At 40.0% G+C, this 27,382-nt stretch overlaps 1 protein-coding gene across 2 annotated transcripts in view; it reads left to right on the top strand.

The window, feature by feature from the left end:
- Positions 1 to 27,382, top strand: part of SLCO5A1 (solute carrier organic anion transporter family member 5A1) — a 147,241-nt gene that overhangs the window by 107,981 nt on the left and 11,878 nt on the right. For both annotated transcript variants that reach the window (XM_002758978.5, XM_002758977.5), the window contains one exon: positions 7,029 to 7,227. In XM_002758978.5, the coding sequence (XP_002759024.3) occupies positions 7,029 to 7,227 (199 nt within the window). The remainder of the gene's footprint in view (positions 1 to 7,028; positions 7,228 to 27,382) is intronic.

Raw genomic sequence — 27,382 nt, 5'->3', positions numbered from 1 at the left:
AATCTTGGTAAAAGATTTTTCAGGCATCAATCTAGATATTAAGTGCTTATCAGTTTTCAACTGATTTTAGCAATTTATTGTAATCTCAAATTACATCTTAGATTTTCTGTTTGTAAAATGGGATATAACCTAGTTGCAGGAATAACTGAAAACAGAAATTAACGAGTAAATCATTTGAAGATTTTATATATTAAGTTCAAAGTTATATAAGATTTTATATAATAAGTTCAAGATGATTTTTTTTTTTTATCCAAACACACACACATGGTGTTGGTCAGTGCTAAAGAAATAGGAAGATGCTGAAAATATAGACAAGAACCTTAAAGAAAGATAACAGAAAGACAAGGAATAAACACATTAGGTGTGGCAAGTGTGATAACAGGGGCTGGCACTGGCTACCATAAAAGCACATTGTTGTTGTCTTAGCAATAGCAAGGACAGCACAATTGAAGCTCCCTGAACTTATAATACATTCCTGATAATGAATGGATTGCCCCATTTTGTTCTCTTCTTTGGTTCAAGTTTCCCTGTGCTCCAAATCATGCTTTAAGCTTACGTATATTTTCTGTGTCTATTTACAATATACAAATTGGCAAAAATTGGAGCAAAAGAGGAAAAATTCAGCCATTAGCTTTTATATTTGGTAATTAAATAATATTATTTTTCATAAAGACCTTTCAGCTTCATGGAGCCACAAAAGGCAAGCAATATTGGGACCCAGAATAAAAATGTCAAAATCTAATGTTGCGGCATAATAGTGCTTGACAGAGAAAGAAAGGAAGTAGGACAATTAGTGTCTATTTGCTTGGATAAATAAGTAGATAAAAGATTTCCAGCTGGAAAGCAGCAGGATATTCCCAGATCCTTTATGAGCAAAGCAGAATCTTCTGCATTGTCAGCACTTAACGTTGCAGTGAGTTCTTTAGATTCAGATAAAAGACACGCTGCTAAATATCTAAGAGAGGTTTGTGTGTTAAGAACACATAGTAAATATCAAAGGTTTGTGTGTTTCAGAAACATAGAGATTTATGTTGGCCCATTGATAGATTGCTTAAATTCAATTCTATAGATTAAAAAGCATTTAGGAATTTGCTTAATTATAAGTCCAACATATGTGTGCTGAGTTAAACTCATAATATGAGGCAGATAATGAAGTTCATACTTGTTAAAATGATGATGATGATGGCCAGCATTTGTTGATTGTATGCTATGAATCAGACACTGTTCTAAGCCTTTCACAGGTCTTAATTCATTTAATCCCAACAACCCTACGAAGAAGATACTATTATAATCCACGTTTCAAAGAGGAGAAAATCTGAGGCCTGGAAATTTTCAGTAATTTGCCTAAAGACATGCAGCTTGTAAGTGGCTGAGCTGAGATCTGAACTCAGGGGATCTGGCTACAGAGCCCACACTCTTACCCAGATCTGTCTCTTGAACACCTGGAATTGCGTTGGGCTCTTTCCTCTATGGCTGGCACCTCGGGCCTCGGGTGCCTGGGCTTGGTGCAGACATTCCTATCTTCCCCGCTCTGCCCCCGTCGCCCTCCCCACCGAACATACCGAGGTGTCCTTGGGCATCCATCCATCATTTGATGGCTTTTTCCCCCGCTTGCTTCTCCCCCACGCTCCCCAGGTCTTGGCCATTAGAGGGCGCGGAGAGCAGGAACTCAGGGGTCCTTCCGAGTCTGGGAACCCGGCAGGGTCAGGCGCAGAGGCGCAGAGAGGTGAGGGGTGCAGGGGTAAGAGGCGCAGCGGGCTGACTCTCTGGGGTCTGGGGACAGAGTGAAGGGAAGGAGGGCACCAACCAGGGACGTGAATTTGAGCTCAGACAACAGAGCTAGCGAGAGACAACAGACAAAGTAACTTTTGCTGGGAGAACCCATCTTTTATATTTGTTTTTTCCACCCCCAACAGGGAATGGGCAGGCGGGGTGGCGGGTGGAGAAACTGACTACCAGACCCTCCATAAGCTCACTACAACCTCTGTACTTGGAGCCAGGGGCTTTGAGGGTGGGGGGTGAGGGACAGAGAAGGCTCTGAACTGTCCGACCCCATCCCCGCTGCTCTTCCTGAGATGTGTATGATTACCCAAAGCAAACTTTGCATTGTTCTCTGACTGGAGATCTGAGCAATGTCCATATTCGCGTAATGAGTGGTCAGATCTTTCTATTTTAATAGTGCAGCGAGATGGAGATGATGGAGGCGCAGAAGAACATTTTCATGGGTTTTCACTGTGGTGTACCCTCATATTTACTGATGACAAATGTTCTGTTTTTGAGGGCCTAATGCTAATTAGGATGCATAGTCAAATAAATTCTGCTGCTTTTTAATTATGACTCAGCTGCCAGCATGGAGATTTGTTGTTATCCTGAGGGTCTAGTACACTATCTGCTGCTCCACAATTGCTCAGTTGAAATGGAAATTTTATGAATAAAACGTTTTCATTCTAAAGGCAAATTAATCACATTGATAGTATGTATACGTTTTCTTGGTGAGGAGGGTACTTTCTTTCATTCACCAGCTCATCTCACTCCAGAGCTCTGGGTGAGATTTCATGGACTGGTTGGGTGTAAGAGGCAGATGTGATAATGTGGGCCCAGTGTGGGGCTGGGAACAGAAAATGTCAGTAAGCAGGCCACTTTCCTGAGCCTTCAATCTCCTCATCTGTAAAAGGGCCATTGCCGGCCAGGCTCACTCCTGTAATCCCAGCACTTTGGGAGGCCAAGGTGGGTGGATCACCTGAGGTCAGGAGTTTGAGAACAGCCTGGCCAATATGGTGAAACCCCATTTCTACTAAGAATACAAAAATTAGCTGGGCATGGTGGCCAGTACCTGGAGTCCCAGCTACTTAAGAGGCTGAGGAAGGAGGATCACCTGAACCTGGGAGGCAGAGGTTGCAGTGAGCGAAGATCACACCACTGCACTCCAGCCTGGGCAACAAGGGTAAAACTCTGTCTCAAAAAAAAAAAAGCCATTGCTGATTTCACAGGACTCTGGTGAGGATTGCAGGATGAACACTGGGTGCCAGGCAAAACTGGCTTTCAGTTAAGCTCCCTGTCTTCCTCTGCTCCTCTTCGCGGGTTGCTGAACATGCTGGAGCATGCAACGGTGCGTGTGAATGCAGCTGCAAGCTTCTGGTGTCCAATATCGTCTGGACCTGTGTAGTTCTGACTTCACTTTCTCACCATGGTTTTTCCAACCCTTGGCCACATTTAAAGTTCTCAATATCTCTTCCTTCTAAGAGTTGGTTTTATTTTCAATTGTACAGAAAAAAAAAATCAAAGCTATAAAAAAGTGAATCTCCAGCATGTTATGAATTCTCGGAGGAAAAACGTCTGCAATGAAATATGCCAGAATGCAATCAGTGGATTTTTGTTCCTTCCTATTTTTCTGTTTTCCTTCTTACTTTTCTGTGTTTTTCTTCCTACTTTTCTATGTTTTTCAAATGTTTTGTTACAACATTTCCTACATTATATTTACAAAATAATGGAAAAATATAACAGAAAAACTAACATTGTAAAGCTACTGCTCAGCCATGGATTTAACCCCTGTTCTAGCCCAGATGAAGGAGTCTCTCTCTCTCTACTGAGGGCCAAGTTGATTATCTGGGCTATTAATTCTATCTTTTCCTGACTTCTCAAGGATCTTGTATTGTCATTCACTAAACTTTCCCCTCCACATTCAACCATTCATTTCCTTTTTAGTTTATTTTCCTCAGTATATAAATATGCTCAAGTCCTCTCTGCATCCTAGGAAACAGATGAAACCCTCTAAACCCCAGCCCTACCTTGGCCCCAGTCTAATTTTAGACTCGTATCCCCTTTACATGCCAAGTTCTAGAAAGAGCTGTCTGGATTCCCAAACTCTAGGTCCTCGTGACTAACTACTCCTGCATGACACTCTTAAAACTGCTCTTGTCAGAGGTCCAGTGACACATTGTCTCATTTCAGTCTTTCTTACCGGATTTCTCTAAGGCACTTGATAATGTCATTTTCTCCTTGAAACTCTCTCCTAGGTTTCTTGGGTTTCTTTCCTTTTCTTTTTTTTTTTGAGATGGAGTCTTGATCTTTCACCCAGGCTGGAATGCAATGGTGCGATCTCAGCTCACTGCAACCTTGCCTTTTGGGATCAAGCAATTCTTCTGCCTCAGCCTCCTGAGTAGCTGAGATTACAGGCACATGCCACCAAGCCCCGAGACAGGGTTTCACCATGTTGGTCAGCCTTGTCTGGAACTCCTGACCTCAAATGATCTGTCCATCTCGGCCTCCCAAAATACTGGGATTACAGGCATGAGCCACCGTGCCTGGCTGAGGCATTTCCACCTGATTGTTCCTCAGGTCCTTCACAATCAACCAAGTCTACAGTGGTGGCCATTGAGCTGCTCTGCACACACATTCCTCCTCCTATTCCAAATTTCTCCCACCATCTTTGGTCATGCAGTCATCCTTCCTCTCTCTCTGTCTTATCTAATTTATTGGGCCATCTTTGTAGGGCCCTACTGTGGCTCACAGGGACCTTCACAGTCATCCTCCTGACCTTTCCTCTGAGTTGAGTTGTGACCCCATCTAAGCTGTCTTGCATCTCATTTCAGGGATGATCTTTGTAATACACAGCTTCCATCCTTTCAATCACAGCTCACGATTCTTCAGCGGCTTCCTTTGTCAGAGCTACAATCTAAGCTCCTTCCATGGTCTCCTTTTTCCCTACCTCTCTTCTCCAGGTCTCCAGGTCTTTCCACCTCCCAGCTGCTTGCTATTCATACTCAATGTTTTGGATTGTGTTGAATCCTCAATTTTGTTATCTCATGCCTCTGTGCATGTATTTTCTTTGTGTAGGACATTCTCTCTGCTGGTTCATTGGGCAGATTCTGTCTCATCTACTGAGAGTCAACTCAAATACTGCCACTTATGCGAAGCCTTCCTGGATTTCATCCAGGGAAGACTCTTCCTCCCCTTCATGTAATTATTTTATTGTATCCCAATCCCTATTAAGTAGTTTGTTTCTCTTTTAGATTGTAAGGTTCTTGGGGGCAGGCATCATGATGATTTCTTTATTTTATTTTACGTTTTTGAGATGGAGTCTCACTCTGCGGCCCAGGCTGGAATGCAGTGGTGCCATCTTGGCTTACTGCAACCTCTGCCTCCAGGGTTCAATCAAGTGATTCTCCTGTTTCAGGCTCCTGAGTAGCTGGGATTACAGGAATGTGCTACCACCCTTGGCTAATTTTTGTGTTTTTAGTAGAGATGGGGTTTTGCATGTTGGCCTGGCTGGTCTCCAACTCCTGACCTCACCTGATCCGCCAGCCTTGGCCTGCCAAAATGCTGGGATCATAGGTGCCAGCCACTCTGCTTGGCCACTTGCTTTATTCTTTACAGTGAAAAATAACATACCCAGAAGTACATTACACACAATTTAGAGATAATCATAAAGTGAATGCTGTGTAACTGTCTTAGTTCATTCAGGTGGTTGTAACAAAATTACCATGCACTGGGTGGATTATAAACAACATAAATTTATTTCTCACAGTTCTGGAGGTTGGGAAGTCCAATAACAAGGCCCTGGCAAATTCCGTGTGTGGTGAAGGAGGGCCCAGTTTCTTACAGAAGGCTGTGTTCTCACATGTACCTCCCACCATGTAAATTCACATGGAAAGGCGAGGTAGCTCTTTCAGGCCTCTTTTATAAGGACACAAATCTTATTTATAGGCCTCCCACTCTTGTGACCTCATCACCTTCCAAAGCCTCTACCTCCTAACCACCTTGGCGATTAGGATTTCATCATGTGAATTTTCGAGGACACACACATTCAGACCATAGCAGTAACTGTTACCCAGGTCACGGCATGAAGTATTTTCCAGCACCAGAGGATCCTCCGTATCCTTTCCTCTGCTATCTTGGCTTTGATGTTGATTACTCCTGGGTTTTCTTCATCGTCGTACCATCTGTGTGTACATTCCCAGACAATGCAGTTTAGTTTTACAAGTTCCTGAACTTCATGCCAATGTAGTCATGTCATGTGCATTCTGTTGCATTTGGATCCTTCCGTTCAACATTGTCTTTGTATGATTCATCATACAAAGTTGTGTGTAGCTACCTTTCTTTCCATTTAATCAGTGTATAGAAGCACTCCTTTAAATAGATATACTAAATATGATATATCTGTTGATGGACATTTGGTTTATTTCCAGTTTTTTTCTATTATGATGCTTCAAATATCTTGTCCCTGTCTTATGGTACCCATGTGCACAAGTGTCTTCAGGGCATAGATCCAGGAATGGAACTGATTGTCACAGGGCATGTATATCTTCAACGCTACCAGATAATGCCACACTGTTTTTCAAAATGAGCGTTGTGATTTACATCCTGCCAATGTTTTGAGAGTTCTTAATCTGCTACATTTTTAACCTGTGGTATTGTCAGACTTTGGTGTGTAGTGGTATTTTGCTGTGGGTTTTACATTAAAAAAATTCTTTTATACATTATATTCATACATGTTTATGAGGTACATGGGAAACTTTGTGACATGCATAGAATGTGTAATGGGTATTTAGGGTGTCTGTCACCTGAGTATTTATCATTTCGATGTGTTAGGTGCCTCATCTGTATTTCCCTCTGTGTAATGGGTATTTAGGGTGTCTGTCACCTGAGTATTTATCATTTCGATGTGTTAGGTGCCTCATCTGTATTTCCCTCTGTGTAATGAGGTTGAGCCCCTTTCATGTGTTTATTGTTGGTCTGGATTTTGTCTTTGGTGAAGAACTTGTTAAAGTTTTACTCACTTTTCTAATGGATTGCTTGTCTTTATTTTCTTGCTGTGTAAAAGATTTTTTTGAAATCTGGATGGCAGTTCTTTGCTGATTATATGTGTTGAAAATTATCTTATATTGTAAAATCACACACAGTGAAGATATATTGATTATGGTGATTTTTGATTTTTTGCCCTAGTACTATGAGCAAGAGACAGAATAGATAAGATGAATAATAGTGTACACAAGTTCAAATTAACTCTCTCTTTCTCTTCTCCCCAGGGGTTATTATCGTCCCCAGTGCTGGTGTTGGTATTGTTCTCGGAGGCTACATTATTAAAAAATTGAAACTTGGTGCCAGAGAATCTGCAAAACTAGCAATGATCTGCAGTGGGGTGTCTTTACTGTGCTTTTCAACCCTCTTCATTGTTGGATGTGAGAGCATTAATCTAGGGGGCATAAACATCCCTTATACAACAGGGTAAGTAGCTCTTTGTTTTTTTTTAGTAGTTACCAAAAATATATGGTACTTTATTTGCTTCTTTAGTAACATACTAAGTAATAAGATTTATTGGTGGATCTAATAACTACCATTATTTCAAAGTGGTGATGGGTGTAAATGCTATTTTGAGGCATCTGCAATAACAGTAATAAAATATCAAAACATCTGGGATTGCTATCGGTATTTTTACACCCTATTTTGATTTGTTTTGTCATTAATTATTATCTATTTCAGATGTGAATGTTCCCTGTATGCAAATTATATAAACAAATGTCTCCTACTTACAAAGGTGCATAATAATAATACTAACAATTTTTATACCTTAGCTTTTTGGTGTGTTCTAAAAATAGTCATAGAAATCAGGTCTACCTGAGAGTACCAACTTTCTGTGAGAATTCCAGAACCTTGTGTCTAGAGGTTACCTTTTATTTCACATAAGGACTTGAGGCCTTTCTTCAGCGGGGACAGAGCTTGATTCTGGAATAAGAAATTTGGGTTGAAGTGTATCACATTGCTATTATATGCATTTTGCAAAGAAATATTTATGAGCTGTTTTTTTAGAAAAAATTTTTTAAATTGTACTTTAGGTTCTGGGGTACATGTGAAGATCATGCAGGCTTATTGCATAGGTACATATATGGCAATGTGGTTTGCTGCCTCCATCCCCCCATCACCTATATCTGGCATTTCTCCCCATGTTATCTGTCCCCAACCTCTCCACCCCCTGCTGTCCCTCCCCTAAACCCCCCAACAGATCCCAGTGTGTGATACTCCCCTCCCACAACATGGTAAGTACCTCTTAAGAGCTGCCTCATATCTGCATGATGGAAATGCAAGCCCTGTGATGTTTGTGCATCTGCAGTCAGACTCATACCTGTCCCACCAAACTGTTCTCCCTGTGTGTGCTCTGTGTGCTCTGCCTCTCCAAGTGGAGCATGCACTCCTGCAGGGCAGAAGCCAGGGTCTCGCCTTCCTCTCTGCCCCTTCTGACCCTCACAGAGGGACTTCCATAGTGTTTTGATTACAGCAGATTAGGATGAAATGCTTATTGGATTAATGAAAATTGTTCAGTTTTTAGTGTAATGTTTTCAATAGGGAATGTGTTTCTGTAGCTCAAAAACATAAAATTCAGTGAAAATACAAGGTACGATGAAACCTCTTGCTCTTACCCAAGTCCTCCATCCACCTAGCTCTTCCCATTCCTCCAACCGAAGATGAAACAGGTAACCCCTTTAATTTAATTTTTGCATATCCTTCCAAGGCTTCTTTATGTAAGATGCTGTGGATATGTATTTTCAATTGTCCCTCTTTTGTAGCTAAAATAGAGCATTCATACATGCTTTGCTGAGCTTTAAAAAAATGGAACAATATAGCTTGGAGATTTTTCCGCACTGGGAGTAATGATCTGAAGCATAACCACCCCTTACATTGGCTGTATTGCACGCTGAGCACTCTCATAAATGCTTTACATATGTTAACCCATGAATCCTCTTAATAACCCTATCAAATAGGTGCTGTTATCATCCTGGGCTTACGGGTAGCAAAACGGATGTACCCATCACATGTAACCAGTGGAATGCTGACAAACGTTTAAATGACTCTCTAAGACAAAAAGCCTCATGGCTGGTGCGGTGGCCCAGACCTGTAACCTCAGCACCTGGGGGAGGCTAAGGCAGGAGAACAAGTTGAGACCAGGAGTTCAAGACCAGCCTAAGCAACGTAGTGGTAACTCACTTACACAAAAAGTAAAAAAAATTTAAAAAGCCCTGATTTGTAGCATTTGGCAATTCTGAGATGTGAATACACCCTTGTGGCTGATTTCAAGTCACCAACTTGTTGACCTTGAACACCAAGTTGGGAGGAGGTGCTGTCACACACCATTGTAAATGTTTCTATCATACAGGTAGAACAGACTTACATAGCCTAGGCAAGAGCATAATCATAAAATAATCAGAAGATGATGAGTTTTATGTATTTATTATCCTTGTCTTTATTATTTAATTTTAAAAAATGGTTGTGTTAAACAAACAACTGACAAAATCCCTTAGAACTTCACATTAGAGTCTTGTCATCCAGGGTGGCTGCCTCCAGTGCAGCACTGCCCAGAACCCAGGACTTAACCCCAAGCAATTTGGCTACAGTGTCTGTGCCCATAAGCACTGCTTTTGACCACTGCATACCATTCCATTATATTCCACTTTGTATTTAACCTGCCCACAGTTGGGTTGTTTCTAATCTTTAATTCTATTTATTTATTTATTTATTGACATGGTCTCACTATGTTGCCCAGGCTGGTCTTGAACTCCTCATCAAAAGTGAGCCTCCTGCCTCTGCCTCCCAAGTAGCTGGCATAGGCAGATGGCACCATGCCCAGTTAATTATTAGTTATTAAAAGCAATGCTGCAATAAATAACTCCAAGGCATTTATCACTTCTCTTGTGTGTTCTGTATGTGCAGGACAAATTTCCAGAAGTGAGATTGAATAAATAGTACCAAATTATCTCCACAGGTGTTATACCAAGTTTTGCCCTCACCAGCAATGGATGTGAGTGCTGTTTTCCCCACAGCCTCACCAAAAGAAGGTGGAAAGCTCTTCTTTGAGAGTTATGAAAACCTTCACTTTTTTTTTTTTTTGAGAGAGTCTCTCTCTGTCCCTCAGGTTGGAGTGCAATGGTGCACTCATGGCTCACTGCAGCCTCAACTTCCCAGGTTCGAATAATCCTCTATCCTCAGCCTCCCGAATAGGGAGGGTCTACAGGCATGCACAACCGTGCCTGGCTCATTTTTTTGTAGAGACAGGGTCTCACTTTGTTGCCCAGGCTGATCTCAAACTCCTGGGCTCAAGTGATCCTCCCGCCTCCACCTCCCAAAGTGCTGGGATTACAGGAGTGAGCCACTGTGCCCAGCCAACCTTTACTTCTTAACTACATGTAGGATCTGCTACATGTTTGTTAGGATCTGCTCATTTAACAGAGCTGCATTGTCCAAGTTTTGGTGCTTGGTGCCAAGAAACACTTCTGTTTCCTTTTGTTTCTCAGTGGAGTTTTATGTCATAAAATGTTCCACTTTGCATTTGAATAACAAAAGCTTTGATTTCATCTAGCCAATTTAGAATGTTTCAGGGTGAGGAGAAGGAATAGCAAATCAGAGTTTATTTAGATTACAGAATATTGTGCCATCTTTTGTCCTGGGAGTTATTTTTCCACCAGAAGATATTGGTGTGTGTGTGTGTGTGTGTGTGTGTAAGATGCATGTACTGGGTATGTGGCTTCTTGATAGTGCCTAAAAGGATGGCATAAACAATAATCTTTAAAAATGGAGAAGCAGTATAGAATAAGAGCTCAGGTCTGGAGTTGAATTTGAATTTGGATCTTGACTCTGCTCGGCTGGTTGCTTAGCACTAAACCTCAATATTACTCCTGTAAATTGAGGTGATGTTAGCAGCAATCACCTTAGAAGATTGTGGGCAAGGGTTATGTGTGTAACACGTGTGAAGTTCTCAGCTCAGGGTGAGGCACTGAAGGCTAGCTGTTGTCATTAGTCATCACTAATAAGAATAATTTCTATTTCTATCAAATTATTTTTCTTAAAATTAGAAAACACAAATGGAATTAAAAGTTCATAGCAAAAACCCAGCAGTCTCATAGCTGACTCTGATTTTCAGGGGCAATACTTTTAAATTCTTTTTAGCTGTTTCTTCTGGAATGTGTCTCTGTATTTTTCAGAAATATTATATAAATTAACTGAACGAAGGTATTATTTGTGACTTCCTAGCTTGGCAAATGAGGAGCTTAACTTTCTCTTTACAAATTGCTGTCAAATCCTTTTCTGGTACTTTCATGTTATATTTATGACATGCATATTGTCAATGAAAAGAGCCAAACTCTGTAAAATATTTGAAGAGTTTTATTCTGAGCCAAATATGAATGACCATAGCCTGGGACACAGCCCTCACTCAGGAGGTCCTGAGAACATGTGCCCAAGGTGGTCAGATGCAGCTCGGTTTTACGCATTTTAGGGAGACAAGAGACTTAATCAAATACATTTAAGAATATATTGGTTTGATTCAGAAAGGAGGGACAACTCGAAGCAGGGGCATCCAGCTTATAGGTAAATTAAAAAATTTCTTGGTTGACAATTGGTTGAGTTTCTCTAAAGACCTGGGATCCACAGAAAGGAATGTCTGGGTTAAGATAAAGGACGGTGGAGACCCAAGTTCTTCTTTGCAGAGGAAGCCTTCAGGTAGCAGGCTTTAAAGAGAATGGATTGTAAAACGTTTCTTATCAGACGTAAAGTCCGTGTTGATGCTGCTGTTGGAGAGGTCTAATGAGGTGTGTCTGACCTCCAGTTCCCATCCTGGTCTGAACTAGTTTTTCAGGTTATGTTTTAAAAGAGCCCTGGCTAAGGAGGAAGTCTATTCAGATAGTTGGGGAGCCTTAGAATTTTATTTTTGGATTATAGTATCATGATTAGATTTCCTCATTTGTGTAACGTTGATTTTCCTGGAATTAATAATTGCCTTATTTTCATTGACTTTGTTTTCTTTGAATCTGTGTCTAGCTTCCTACACCTTCTGAGAGCTCAAAAAATATCTCAACCTGACCTTCCACCTATTTGATGAGCTCCTGGTTCCATTTCCACTCCTTGCAGTCATCTGTGCAAGGCCCTCAGCCCCCTACTCTCATCTGGACACGGTGTTTCTGGGCTGGCTGCCCTGCTGGCATCCTGAGAATCCTTTGCCTCTCTCTGTGTTGATCCTTTGTTTTTTGGACTCTGTGGAGTCCTCTTTTTTGATTTACTCCCTCATTTTGATGGAGTACATCCTCCAGTACCTACAAAAAGACCGTATAGGCTGTAACTTTGTTCTTTTGGGAGACTTTTTATTATATATATTGATAAATATTATATAGAAATATATATACGCACATACACACTGTTACATTTGATTGCCAAGTTGGCTGAAATTTTGGATGAGTCATTTTTACTCAGAATTTTGAAGTTTTGTCCCATTGTCATCTAATTTTAATGCTCTTGCTGGAAGTCTGGCTTTTCTTTTTCCCAATGCTTTGTATGTGATGTCTTTTTCCTTCCTGGGTGCTTCTTTTTATTACCAGTATTCCAGAATTTTACCATGATGTGTTTTGAGATGGATTATTTTTATTTTTTTCTAGGCACAAGGTGATTTCTTTCTGACTGAAGACTATATACTTCAGGTCTGTTTTAAACTTTAATTTCTGTTTTCTCCTTGCCATTTTTTTCTCTTTGTCTCCTTCATTGATCTCTTCTTTTCTTATTCTTATTTGGAGGTACCGGCAACGTTTTGTATGCCTTTGACCAAATAATAATCCTCCTCTATCAGGGAAGGTTGTTCTGTTGTTCTCTTTGACCAAGTGTGCAGCTTCAGGGGGGATGCGCGTGGAGCATAGAGGGAGGCAGGGGACACCCATCTATCCAGCCAGATCAGCCGAATCAACCCTGACATCAATGTGGTGGCAGGTGTCACAGCCAAATTACTCTCATAGCTTCCTTTCTGTATTATTTATTACCTATTTCACGTGTCCTTTTTTGTTTTACTTAAAAAAATATTTTTTTTACACTTTATCTTCTAAGTCCTCCATGAATTCTTTATTTTGGCTATCATTTTAATTTTTTTGAAACAGAGTTTTGCTCTGTCACTCAGGCTGGAGTGCAGTGGCATGATCATGGCTCACTGCAATCTCTGCCTCCTGTACTCAAGTGATCCTCCCACCTCATCCACCTGAATAGCTGGGACTACAAGTGTCCACCAGCACACTGGGATAATTTTTTATAGAGATGGGGTCTCTCTATATTACCTGGTCTGGTCTTGAACTCCTGAGCTCGAGCAGTGTGCCCACTTTCACCTCCCAAAGTGCTGGAATTATAGGCGTGAGATACCACACCTAGCCTATCATATTTTTTAATTTAGAAAGTTCTTGCTTGATTTCAGATTGTCCCTTGTTTCTAGCCATCTTGATTTATGAGTGGAATATTTTCTCTTACTTTTCCAACTTTATTTAAAGTTCCTTTCTTTCCTAATTTGTCTCTGTGTCCTATGGGTGCCTACTTTCTGTTTATTTTGCTGTCTTGATTGTGTTAGCAGCTCTGTTCAAATTTCTGGTGATCCTTAGCTTGCTTTTGGTATTGAAGAATGAGAACTTAAAAAGTTGAGTAGTTGCTGTGTGTGTGAGGGGAGGGCTTGTCATCTGTTGGGTCTTGCTGTGGGAAGTGGATACAGCTGAAGTTTTCATCAGAGTGCTGCAGTGCCAGAACCTGAGGGCTTATCTCTGAGATGCTTCAGTTCCTCAAGAGACAGATGCTCCTTTCTCTCCTGCTGGGGAAGGCTACAGGATTGTAAGGCTCGCTGCTGGCAGCCTAGAGGTAAGAGTTGGGGGGACAGGCCTGTGTCCTCACTGATTCTTTTGCAGGCTTTTACCTAATTTCCCTGTCATCATTCTAGCATCTCACCGAACTTCTCCTTTATGTGTGGTGCTCTTAAGCCAGAGCCTTTGGTTCATTTTCTCCGGAAAACAGGGAGTATGAGGGAAGGAGCAGTTACCTAAGTAGAGAGGGGATGGGAATTTCCTTCAAGTTGTGTCATACTTGGACCGTATCTTTTTTGTGTCACTGTCTTCGACGTCTAAGGGCGTCTGCTTTCTCTTGCTACTTGCCTGGATCATGCCCATATGTTTTTCTAAGTTCTCAATCATGCTTTCCGTTTTACTGGATCTTCCTCTTTCCCCGAACTCCATCTTCCTGCTTCACTGTGGACCGCTTGCTCTGTTGACGTAACTTACATCCTAGGACCTCCTTTCAGAAGTTTCCTCAGTTGTATTCACCAGCTTTTGTTTGTTTATTTGGTAAGTCTTCATTTTGCCAGAAAAAAACCTCAGATAACTTCCTTGGAAAGGGTACATGGGAAGAAAAACTTTCTGAGCCTGTGAGTATATCTTTGTTCTTTCACATTGAAGTGGTAGTTTAAGCGGCCATAGAATTCTAGGTTAAAACATTATCAGCCCCATTAAAAAGTGAGTAAAGGACATGAGCAGGCACTTTTCAAAAGAAGACATACACACAGCTAACAAGCATATGAAAAAATGCTCAACATCACTAGTTACTAGAGAAATGCAAATCAAAACTACAGTGAGATACCATCTCACGTCAGTCAGAATGGCTATTATTAAAAAGTAATAAAATAACAGATGCTGACAACATTGTGGAGTGAAAGAAATGCTTACTGCTGTTGGAAGTGTAAATTAGTTTAGCCATTGTGGAAAGCAGTTCGATGGTTTCTCAAAGAACTTAAAACAGAATTGCCATTCAACCCAGCAATCCCATTATTGATTTTGTATCCAAAGGAATATGAATCATTCTACCATAAAGTCAACCATAAAGACACATGCATCACAGCATTAGTCACAATAGCAAACACATGGATCAATCTAAACACCCATCAATGAGAGACTACATAAAGAAAATGTGTTACCTACACACCATGGAATATTATGCAGCCATAAAAAAGAATGAGATCATGTCCTTTGCAGCAACATGGAGGGAGCTGGTGGCCATTATCCTAAGCAAACTAACATGGGAACAGAAAACCAAATACTACATGTTCTCACTTATAAGTGGAAGCTAAACATTGAGTACACATGAACACAAAGAAGGGAGCAACAGACACTGGGGCCTATACCGGAGGGTGGGAGGAGGGAAGGATTGAAAAACTGCCCATTGAGTACTATGCTGATTACATGAGTGATGAAAAATCTGTCCACCAAACCCCCTTGACACACAATTTACCTATGTATCAAACTTGCACATGTACCCGTGAACCTAAAGTAAGTTTAAAAAATAAATTAAAACAAACAAGTAAAAATAAAAAATAAGTATCCTGGGGACTTTGAAACCATTGCTTTATTTGTCATCTAGCATTTTCTGTGGCTGATAAGAAATGTAATTTCAGCCCTAGTTCTCATTTCTCTGGCTAACTTTATTTGGAAGTTTTTAGGATACTTTTTTTCAAGGTATTGTGAAATTTCATAAGGAATACTTTACCCTCAGATTTGGTCATGGCTGGACCCTTCTTATGATCCCAATGCCACCTTCTCAGAGAGGCTTTCCCTCTCTGCCAAATCTAGGGGAACCTACTGTCCCCCAACTCTTGATCACATTATTTCTCCTTCGTTTCCTCATGACACTTAACATTATCTGAAATGATCTCATTTAATGATTTGCTTTGCTTTTGACCTGTCTAAAATATGAGCTCCTTGGGCATAGTTTGTAGAGTTGTCTCTCTCTCTCTCTCTCTCTCTCTCTCTCTCTCTCTCTCTCTCTCTCTCTGTGTGTGTGTGTGTATATACACACACACACACACATATATACATACACACACACACACACACACACACACATATATATATGTAATTTTTTTTTGACACAGAATCTTGCTCTGTCACCCAGGCTGGAGTGCAGTGGCATAATCTCGGCTCACTGCAACCTCCATCTCTCGTGTTCAAGAGATTCTCCTACCTCAGCAGCTGGGATTACAGGCATGTGCCACCAAATATGGTGAATTATATATATATATATATATATATATAATTAATTATAATTATTATCTCTCTTAAGTAGAGGCAGGATTTCACCATGTTGGCCAGGCTGGTCTAGAACTCCTGACCTCAGATGATCCACTCTCCTCGGCCTCCCAAAGTGCTGGGATTAAAGGTGTGAGCCACTGCACCCGGCCGAGCTATCTATATAACTGTTGCATCCTCACCATCTAAAACATGTATGATATTTGTTGTGTGAATGAATGAATGAATGAATGAATGAATGAATGCCTCCACACAGGGCTTTGTTCATTCATTGTACTAGGCACTTTCTGAACCCTTTTAATGCAATGCATGTCTTTTTTTTTTTTTTTAACTCATTTTCTCTTTTCCCTGTGTTCTCTAGTACTCCTGTTAGTCAGATACTGGAATGTATGGACTGGGTGCCTATGTGTTTAATTTGTTCTCTCATATTGCATGCTTTTGTCTTTTATTATGAGAGTTTTTTTTTTTAAAAACCTTGTTTTCTATCTTCATGTACAATTTTTATTATAAGAATTTTTCTTCTTTGCTGTATTCTGAGCATTCCCTTTCCATGGTATTCTGGTGTTGTTTTACGGAGTAGTGTCTTCTCAGATCTCTCTGCACATATAATTAGAATTTTTTTAACTTTGTTTTCATGCCTTGCATTTATCATTTGGTTTCAAAGAACCAGTTCTTCTGTTTGTTTATTGTTGGCTTTGCAGGTGACAATACTCAGCCTAGCTTCTCTCGATGATGTCTTTCCTCTCCCTGTACTTCAAATATCAGAATGAGGGGATTTTATTCAGAGTTGTCAACATCTAGTGTAGAAGTTCAGCTTTTAAAATTTCTTCCAGTTTCCTTAGAGAAGCACTTCCTGATGAATTTCTGGGCCCTAAATTGGAGATGGGAGGGAACGGATAACGGAGACTGGAAGGACTCACTGGTACAGTTTTCTCTTCCTCAGATCTCCAGGAAGTCCCACGGTTTTCCCTCCACATCTCACTTTTGTCCTTGTCACATCTGCTGACTTTGAGCTTTGAACCCATGGAGATTCCATCGATCAGGCTGGCTCCTCTTTCTCCAAGGTGGCCTCTGCCTGTTTCACATAAACCCATGCCTGTTTACTTGCCATTTTTTTGAAGTTTGGTGTCACGCTTTCCTTTTAATCTTACTCTGCTTTTATTTCAAGTATGTTCTCAGAAAGGAATGGAAGGCACAGTCCACGTCTTACCTGCTTTTAAATAGCAAGTTTCCTCAAGACTCTTAAAGCCCTTGCTTAATTCCACACCTCCCTCTTCCAGCCTGAATCAACTGCTGCTGGGCTTGCCCAGCACCACTGGGAAAAATTATATAATTGTGCTGATTGGCTCCATTACAAATGTATGAGTTCCAATCTTAGCAGGCCCTCGTCTTTGCTGAGCAGCCCATTTACTTCATCCCAGTCAGCTTCCTTTCTCATGCCCGTGACAGTGGCTCTGTTTTTATTTTTAAACCCATTTCTTCAAGTCCTTTATCTTATCTTACCCTGGCCTTGTTTTTCTTAGCAGACAACCTAGTAGCCAATGATAGTGACAGATGAAGTTATCAAGAATGAACTTTCTGAACTTCTTTCTTCTATCCCCTCAAACTGATTTGTCTAACACAGTATTGTTTTCAAAGGCAAGTACTGGCTGTATCATTTTCTAGCTGTGTGACCTGGCAAAAAATTACATAATATTGTTGAATCTTGGTTTTCTCATATATAAAATTGGAGAGAATGCAACCTCTCCCAGTTATGAGCATAATTAAAGTTCATCTCTCCTGGTTACAAGCATAATTGCAAATACATTTGGTTGAAAACATTAAAACAGCGCAGAAGGGTAAAAGTAAAAGTGTCTCCTTCTCTTATCCTCATCCTTTAGTTTATTTATTTATTTAAGACAGAATCTTGCTCTGTCACCCAGGCTAAAGTGCAATCTCCGCTCACTTTAACCTCCGCCCACTGGGTTCAAGCAATTTTCCCTGCCTCGGCCTCCTGAGTAGCTGAGATTACAAGCACCTGCCACCATGCCCAGCTAATTTTTTTTTTTTTTAGTAGAAACGGGGTTTCACCAAGTTGGCCAGTCTGGTGTTGAACTCCTGACCTCAGGTGATCTGCCGGCCTTGGCATCCCAAAGTGCTGGGATTACAGATGTGAGCCACCACACCTGGCAACCTTTAGTTTAAATCGTTTGAATATTTTAACCAAATATTTGTAGTTTGGATAATGAGGATGATATGGAGAAGGTTCGCATATTTCCTAGCACAGAATCTAGCACTTTACATATGTTGAAAAAAGTTAGTTTCTTATCTCTACTCCCTTCCCTTCTAGATCATGCAAAGCAACTACGTTTTCTTCTTTAATAGATGAATGAATGTGTGGCACCTGTCTCTGCTCAGGGATGTTACTCATATAGTGAAGCTGCAACTCTGATGAACTTGACATAAATTTACATCTATATGATCTAATCCATGAAATATGGTGCACCTTTTCTCACTTAGTTGCATTCAGTCTAGAAAAAGTAACCCGATTAAGAGTGCTGGAAGCTGCTTCAAGGACCCAATTGTTTAAATATTTGCAGTCTGATTTTAAAGGAAGTTTATACATTGTAGCAAAAGAAGAACCCAGTTTCCATGGAGAATTTGTCTGGTTCCCCAAGTTCTAGTAATATAGTCTAGAATGAATTAATGAGAACACTACTGGGTGCTGCAGCTGCGTAGGTATGCCACTTTTAGAGTAGCAGATACCTTTGTGTGAACAAAAATGGAATCCTTTCTCCAAGCAGGGTGCGAGCTACATTTCAGCTTTGCTCCCTTAGCTGGGTGCCTTTGTGCAGTGTACAACCTGCTCAACAATATGGGTTTGCCTGCCTAGTAAAAACTGTTTCTTGTTCTGCATGATTTTATGACTTGCATGTGGCTCTTTTCCCCTTTGAAGTCAATAAAGAGAAAGATGAAGGGAGTGGCAGTGAAGAGAGGAGTCTTTGTAAGCTACGTGTTTGGCTTGGTGTGATTGGCACTTACATGTCTTATGCTTACAACATCCCTCTACTGTTCATATTATTATCTATATTGTAGTGAAAGAATCTGAGGCTCAGAAATTAAGTGATTTGTCCAAACTCATCAGTTAATAAGGAGTGGAGCCGAATCAGATCTAGATGATTGATATCAGAGTTTGCGTTCTTTCTGAACACCACACTGAGGTGCTGTTTTAAATTGTGTGATTTATAGAGGTATGCACTTGCATGCACGCACCACCTACTTGCTGGATGAACAACTGGGGATGTATCTACTTCTCAGTATTGCACAGTTTTCTGGTATTTCAAAGCAGCTGAGTGACAGGCATCATGCTACCTGCTCTGCATGCCTACCACATTTGCTCTGTGGCTCTCACATCAGCCAGTCTAGATTTTCCCCTCAGTCTTGCCACATACTGGCTGTCTGAATATAGGCAAATTATTTGGCTTTCCCGGGCTTGTTTCCACATCTTTAAGGTGAGACGACAGATAGTATCTATCTAGTTGGATTGATGTGAGGATTGAATAAAATACTTGGCCAATTCTTTAAGCTTTCTGTGCTTCAATTTCCTCAACGTTAACATGTGATCAATTATAGTACTCATCTCTCAGATTAAAGGAAGGATAAAATGGGATAAAACACACAAATAGCAAGCAGTTGATAAATAACTATTTAAGGATATTTTTCTCTTTATTAATGAGGAGAAAGTCTCAGAGAGTTTAAATAACTTGCTTGAAGTCACACTAGAAAATGGCTGAGCTAGGGTTCAAAATCAGGTTTCTTTGATTCCAGATGCAATACTGCATGCTTTTGATTATTAAACTATTCTGACAGAAGAAAAAAGAAAACAACAAAGAAAGCTGCTATACAAGCCAGTTCCATTCATTAAAGTTTATGTGAGGGGCTCCAGGTTTACTGGCATGGTGAATTTTCTAACATTAAAAGGACTTAATGACTGACCCATCTTTGATTAGCATCACGTACTTATGAATCACCTAAGTACCTGGGATGGGGTTGGGATGTTTTGGGAGAATAAGCTTTTCCTGTGGAGCCAAAATGGAATCAAGGTCTTTAGTAGAATGAACCTAATGTGTTATTAGTGGTTTTCTAAGAAAATTCAGATTTGATAGCCAAAATATAGAAATAACTTAAATGTCTATAGACAGGTGAATGGACAAAGAAAATGTATGATCATGCATCACATAATGATGTTTCAGTCATTGATGGGCCACATAGACAATGGTCATCCCATAAGACTGTAATGGAGCTGAAACATTCCGTTGCCTAATGATGTTGTAGTCATAAGGTCAAAGTGCAATGCGTTGCTCACGAGTTTGTAGTGATGCTGGTGTAAAGAAACCTACCGCGCTGGCAGTCCTACAATGCTACCACACACACAGTTGTGTAGAGTACATCGTACTTGATAATAAACAACTGTGTTATTGGTTTATGCATTTACTATACCATACTTTTAATTATTATGTTAGTGCATATTCTTTCTACCTATTAAAAAAAGTCACCTGGGAAACAGCCTCGGGCAGGTCCTTCGGGAGGTATTCTGGAAGACGGCATTGTTATCTTAGGAGGTGACAGCTCCATGCATGTTACAGCTCCTGAAGACCTTGGGATAAGATGTGGAGGTCACTGCTGATCCTGACACTGTGTAGGTGTAGGCTAATGTGTGTGTTTGTGTCATCATTTTTAACAAAAAGTTACAAGTTACAAAAAGAAAACAGTTTATAGAATAAGGATATAAAGAAAAAATACTTTTGTACCACAGTACAATGTGTGCTTTGAGCTAAGTGCTATTACAAAGTAGGCAAAAAGCAAAAAAATAATTACAAAGTTGATAAAGTAAAAGCTGATAATAAGCTAAGGTTAATTTATTATTGAAGAAAGAACAGTGGGGTTTTTTTTTGTAACAGTGGTTTTTAATAATTGAGCATAACCTAAGTGTGCAGTGTTTACACAGTCGACAGCAGTGCACAGTCATGTCCTTGGCCTTCCCATTTACTCACCACTCACTCACTGACACCCACAGGAACTCCTAGTCCTGCAGGCTCTATTTGTGATAAGTGCCCTATACAGGTGTATCATTTTTTATTTTTTATACTTTATTTTTCCTGTACCTTTCCTATGTTTAGACAGACAACTCCTTGCCATTGTGTTATAATTGCCTACAGTATTCAGTACATGAACATGCTGTACAGGTTTTTAGCCTAGGAGAGATAGTCTATACTGCGTAGCCTAGGAGTCTAGTTGGCTAGACCACTTAAGCTTGTGTTAGTGCATTCTATGATGTTTGCGCAGCGGTGAAATCATCTGATGATGCATTTCTCAGAATGTCTCCCTGTCATTAAGTGACATGACTATATACATACAATGGAACACTATTCAGCCTGAAAAAAAGAAGGAAATTCTGCAATATGCAACATGGATATTGTCATGGATGAACCTTGAGGACATCATGCTGAGTGAGAAAAGCTGATCACAGATTTTACTTACATCTGGTGTCAAGTTCATTGACTCAGAGAGTTAGAATGGTGGCCACCAAGGCTGGGGGGATTGGAATATGGGTTGTTACTAATCAGGAGCCAATACAGTTTCGGTCAAGCAAGATGAATAAGCTCTAGGGATCTGCTGTTCAACGTTATGTCTACAGTCAAAAATACTGGACTGTACACTTAAAACTTGGTTAAGAAGATAGATTTCACGTTAGGTATTCTAACCTCTATAAAATAAAAAAGAAACTTTAGACTTAAAAATCTGATGAGTTTTCATTTTGAAAGATCCTATGAGCTCTAGCAAAATCCTGGCCCATTTCCAACTCATGTAATTACATTCCCAGCACCCACAATTTCCCTCTAGTTTTAATTAGGAAATGTGTTTTTGCTTCCTCTCTGTGGCTGCCAGACTGTACTTCACACAGGTGTGTCTTAATCATCTTGGACCCGAAAGAGCTGGCATTGACCGTGAAAACTGGTTAAGTGATGCCTTACATAAATGCATCATGTAATGTGAGTTATTGCCCCCTACTCTGCCTTTTCTTCAAATAATTGTTTTAAATGGAGTTAAATCTGATGTCCACGTGAAGACTTTATAACCAGCGCTGTGTGCTGATAGATCACTTAGTAGTTCTAGCTTTACTGTCTACTACTTTCATTTATCAATTGCAATCTTTTTGGACTTAAAGCAAAATCTGTTATATTATCTGGTTTTGTGACTTGAGCTACTGAGCTAAACTTTTTCCGGGGGTGATTTCTTCAGCTACCAAACGACCAGGAAGCGTTTTCTCAGTTTTTTGCTCTGGGCAGAGACTGCTGGACAAGATGATTCACTCAGTCCCACCCATCTCCAAAATTTTTCCCTAAAGTATCTTCTTTGAGTATAGCTTTATTGCCCCATCGTATTCAGACTACAGAAATTAACTAAATACAGTTTGTTAATTTAGACCTTTGCCACTGGCACAACTCCACTTCCTCTTCACTACACCTGAGTTTACCACAGGACAACACGGTGTCTTTAGGCAGTGGGCCAGCCCTCCCTGGTGACTTGCATTTCCGGCCAGGTCAGTCCTAAATTCTCCAATTATATCTTCAAACCATTCATCTCCTTGCCTGTGTCTCATGGGCAGCTTAATCTGCTTAAGTTTTTTTCTCCATTGTTTAAATATTTTGGCACCATTCAAAATCATTTATTGTAGATATCAGTAATTTTCACAGAAGTTTCTGAGAATTAGAGGGGAACAATGTTTGCTTGAAAGATCACAGATATACACGTTTTTGAATTATCCTAGCTACTTTTATTAATAGGTTTAGAGTTCATTTCTAGATGTAAGTACATGAGTTCATCTTTTTTTTGGCTCTATTTGGAGACACAAACAACATTTGTTTTACTTCATTTCGGGAGTATCAAGGGGATATAAAGTATAAACAAATTTTCTTTCTGCTAAGTATTACATTTTGAGACTGAGATATAAACAAATCAACTTAAAGTCTATAAGGCGTATATCTTGAAACATGATAAGGCTTTTTATTTCAAAAATACCTGTGAATATTATTAAACTTAGGACCAAGCTTACCAGTCTATGCTTATATTAACATAGTTGATAGAGAAATGTTTATTATGTAATGTTATCAGGAGATAAAATAGAATTTAAAATTTTACATATAATCTTGGTAGCAATATATTATTAATGTTAATCTATATGCACACTGAAAAAAGACCAGAACAAAATATACTAAAAGCATTAAAAGTGGATATAGCTGGGTGTAGCACTATGCATAAGTTTAGTTTTTTAGTCTTTGTGTATTTTTAAAAATTTCTACAATGAGTAGAAATTTATTTAATAATAAATAAAGGTATTTTGAAAAGCCATATAAGGGACACATTATTTTATTCAAATGATTCTAGACTTAAAGAGGTAGTGTGTACACATTGTGGGTTATTACATGTAAGTTTCAAGTTATACCTGGTTTAAATTTGTCATCTACAAAGCCGAGGATGCTTTAACAATAAAAATAGCAATTAGACACAGTAATCACAACTTCCATGAATACAGTCCTCTTCTAAACCTATGCTAGCACACATGCTATTATATACCGTGCTTTGTTGATCATTCTTGCTCTCCTTCATGTAGCCTGGAGGGGTGTTTAATAGCCATAGACAGAAAGATTTGGTCCAAGGTCACATAGCTACTAAATGGCAGGCCTGAAACTAGATCTTCATCTAGTTTTTTTTCCCACTGTTCTCTGTAGGAGTAAATAAAAAAGCTACTTTATCCTTTTTGAAAGGAAAAATGTCATGGTAGCCTTTTGCACTCCTCACGTTTGTGATTCTGTTACTTCTATTCATTCATGCTTCTGTTAAGTGTGGAAAGACACACACCGATATCTCAGTGCATATTATGTCCCAGGCACAATGCTGGACGCTGGCCATACATTCACCCACCTAATCCCCCACAACAACTGTGTGATGCTGACATTTTGATCTCTGTTTTACAAATATGAAATCTGAAGTTCACAGCACTTGTGAATTGTGGATATGAAATTGACCCAGCTCTTTCTGACTCACACTCAGAAACACTGAAATCAGAGTGCCACAAAAACTGCATTAGAGCTTTCTCCAGGAAGAAAGCGAAATAAGCCATCTGGAAGACCTGTGCCAGAGGAAGTAAAATGAGGGACAGTTACAAAAAGCTTCCCTGCCAGTGTTGGGGCTTACAGATGCACACTATGAAATAAAATTGGGCTTAAGTCCATTTCTGACCCTTACTAGCTGTGTGACTTTGGCAGAACCTATCCCCTCAAACCTTCAATTTCCTCACCTGAAAGATGGAAGCATGGCAATAATAATGACAATTCTCACAGGGAATGAATGAGACAACTTACTTTGAGATCTCAGGGTGCAATTCATGGAGTAAAAATAGGGTTCTGCTGATGCTAGTTTTAAATGGTAATGATGATTATGATGATGAGAATAATAATTATAAACCTGAAGTTACATAGCTCTGTAGAGCCCAGGAAGGGTTCCAATATGAAGCCAAAAATTTAAGTGGAGTTGAAAAGAAACGTTCTCATTGAAATCTTCTCGAAGACTGAGATAAATTGATGAAGATTAAGAAATTATGAGAAAGATATTAATTTTTTTCTAGTATATTAATATATTTTGCTAAAGAGGTTTCTTTCTTTCTTCTTCTTTTTTTTTCTTTTTGTTGTGTGAACCATGTTCTTTTAGTCCACATGGCTTGAGCATAGTATGTGTGGTTTTCTACTTGTCACATCTTTTAACAGAGAGAAACCTGAAAGGAGGCAGAAGTCCCTTAAGAAAGTTAGCGGGCTTTTCTTTGATTTATAGAGACCAATAGAAGTATGTAGTAGAAGTATGTTTAGATGGGGAAGTTCAAGTGTTCTTTAGTCTTGGGGTAGAGTGATGGGACACAGTGCTGGGGTGTGAATGGGGTTTAGGGCCGCTGTATTCTTACATATGTAGCTGTGATGGCCCTATTGCAGAAATGGTTTGAATCATGTTTAACAACCATCCGTCTTGCTGTTATGTATTACTTTAAATAGCATCCCTCCCTGAGTGATTGATTTAACAAAGATTGGATAACAAGGTTGTTGTTTTTACTTCTTGTTTCCTTTTTTGCCGTCTCCCCAGGGCTGGTTTTCTTGAGGCCTCAATGATTGTGGGTCTTGCCATGATACCTCTTATAGTTTCCTGTTCTTTGAAGTTAGCAAGTCTGCTGGATCATCTCAGAGATCCTCCCTCTCTCTAGCTCTGTAATTCCATGATTTTTATGTCAAATATTTTGGACCATGCAGTTTTAAGGTGTTTGCTATCAAGGCCCTGTACCTTACTCAAAATTAACACATTGATTCTTGAGTTAACACGAGCCTCTTATTTGGAGGACTACCTTTAGCAGGAGGCTTTTGTGCAGTTTTATATCTTGCCAGAAATGCTTTCCGTTTGTTGGGAAGGTGATGCACAGTCCCTTTGCACAAGGACGAGTGCCGCTTTCAGTAAGTAGTCCTTGTGTGTTGTGTGCTCTCATGATGGGTTCACTTCGGGCTAACGAGAGATCGCTTAGTGTTACTCAGGTTTAAACTTGTGCTATTATTAGAATCCAGTCTGCTTTCTGGAGAGTGAATGACCACCGGACAGGACATTATTATTCTTAAAAGTGATTTTCAGCACAGTGTAAAGGATAAACCATGTCAGCAGCTTTTCGTGTGTGTACCATGATCACCTTCTCTCCTGATAACTTTTTCATGAATGCCCACTTCCTTTCATTGCTATTTATATTTGTTCATGTATTGATTTTCTTAGAGGTTTTCATTTTGTAGAATTCATTCCTATCGACACCATGATCTCATAAGAAAAGCAAACATACCCAAGGGTGACCTGGGACTGTGCTAGCTTTCTAAACTCAGGAAAGATTTTGCTTCCCTGCAATCACTGTGTTGTGAGCATCTGTAAATATTTTCTTTAGGTTGCTTTCTCTTGCATGGACACACTCATAAAGGAGAGGTGTTTGGAATCTGTGGCTATCACAGATGAATGCAAAGCATGCTGTTAATAGGCAATGCCATGTAACTTCTAAATAATAATGATAATAACCATCGGTACGGGATTGTAGCTTGTCATTTTTATGACTAACCATGCAGACACATACAAGTCCTTTTATTTGGTTATGACTTGCAGTTTAGTTCTTCAAGTGCTGGTGAAGAGAATACTGATGCACACTGAGTACTTTTCATATGACCGCAGCTAGCATCTTACTCACCAGCTTCATAGTGGATAGCTTCGCTTGCTTACACCTCAGTTTCATCGTCTGAACAACGTGAAATTGGTCTAGAACAGAGTATTCATCCTCAGCACTATTGACATTGGGGCCAGATAATTCCTTATTATAGGAGGTGGTGGGGGCCTTTTGGGGCATTGTGGTGATGCAGGCAAAACCCCAAAATTGGGTCTCAGCTTGGGAGGGTTCTTATCTTTGCACAGGAAAGAATTCAAGAGCAAGCTGGCAGTGAAAGAAAGCAAGTTTGTTAGAGCAGCAATGTATAGCTAAATGGCACCTCCATAGAGAGAGCGTAGGTGGAGTGGCCCAGAGAAGCACTTGTAGACTGCTGGCTGGCTGTATTTACATCCAGTGTTAATTATATACTAAATAAGGGGCAGGTTATTCACAAACTTTCTGGAAAAGGGGCAGAGAGTTCCCAGAACCATATAAGGTAACTTTTAGGCCATTGCCATGGCATCATTTATAAACTGCCAGGGTGCTGGTGGGAGTATCTTATGTAAATGCATTATAATTAGCATATAATGAGCCACGAAGGCAACTAGAGGTTGCTTTGGTTGCCATCTTGGTCCTCCTGGTTTTGGCCAGTTTCTTTACAACATCCTGTTTTGATCAGCAGGGTTGTGACCGGGGCTCAGAAAGCAGGTGCTGCTGATCTCCTACCTCAGTAGGAACTAGTGGCCCATTAGATGCCAGTAGCACCCCCTCAGCTGTGAGAACCAAAATTGTCTCCTGACATTGCTAAAGGTCCCCTGAAGGCAAAATTGACCCAGTGGAGACTCACTAGTCTAGAATAATATATTTTTAGGCATATACAGACTTTAAGATGGTATGACACTAGGAGTTTGTGGCTGTAATGATTATAAGAGTCTTGTAATAATTTTTTTTTCTGTGGAGTGACCTGATTGAAAAACAGAATTTATTTGCCTTTTGCCTTTTGCCTTGTTAGAAGGCTTTTTTGATAAGACTATAATATTGTTTTGAATTTGTTTTCCCCATTAAAATTTAAGGACTCAATTACTGAAGTATGAAAAAGGCCACAGGAGAAAAACTTTGAAAAAACAACACTCACCGATTAACATGCATGGGTGGGATGAGCTGTACTGCTGTATACGTGGTAATAACATAGTCACTAAAGATACATCTTGGTGGCGGGGGAGGGAGTTGAGGGATGAGAAATTACCTACTGCGCACAATGTACATC

Source organism: Callithrix jacchus, chromosome 16 (genome assembly GCF_049354715.1).
Source record: "Callithrix jacchus isolate 240 chromosome 16, calJac240_pri, whole genome shotgun sequence".
NCBI lineage: Eukaryota > Metazoa > Chordata > Mammalia > Primates > Cebidae > Callithrix > Callithrix jacchus.
This window is presented reverse-complemented; position numbering and strand designations above follow the sequence as displayed.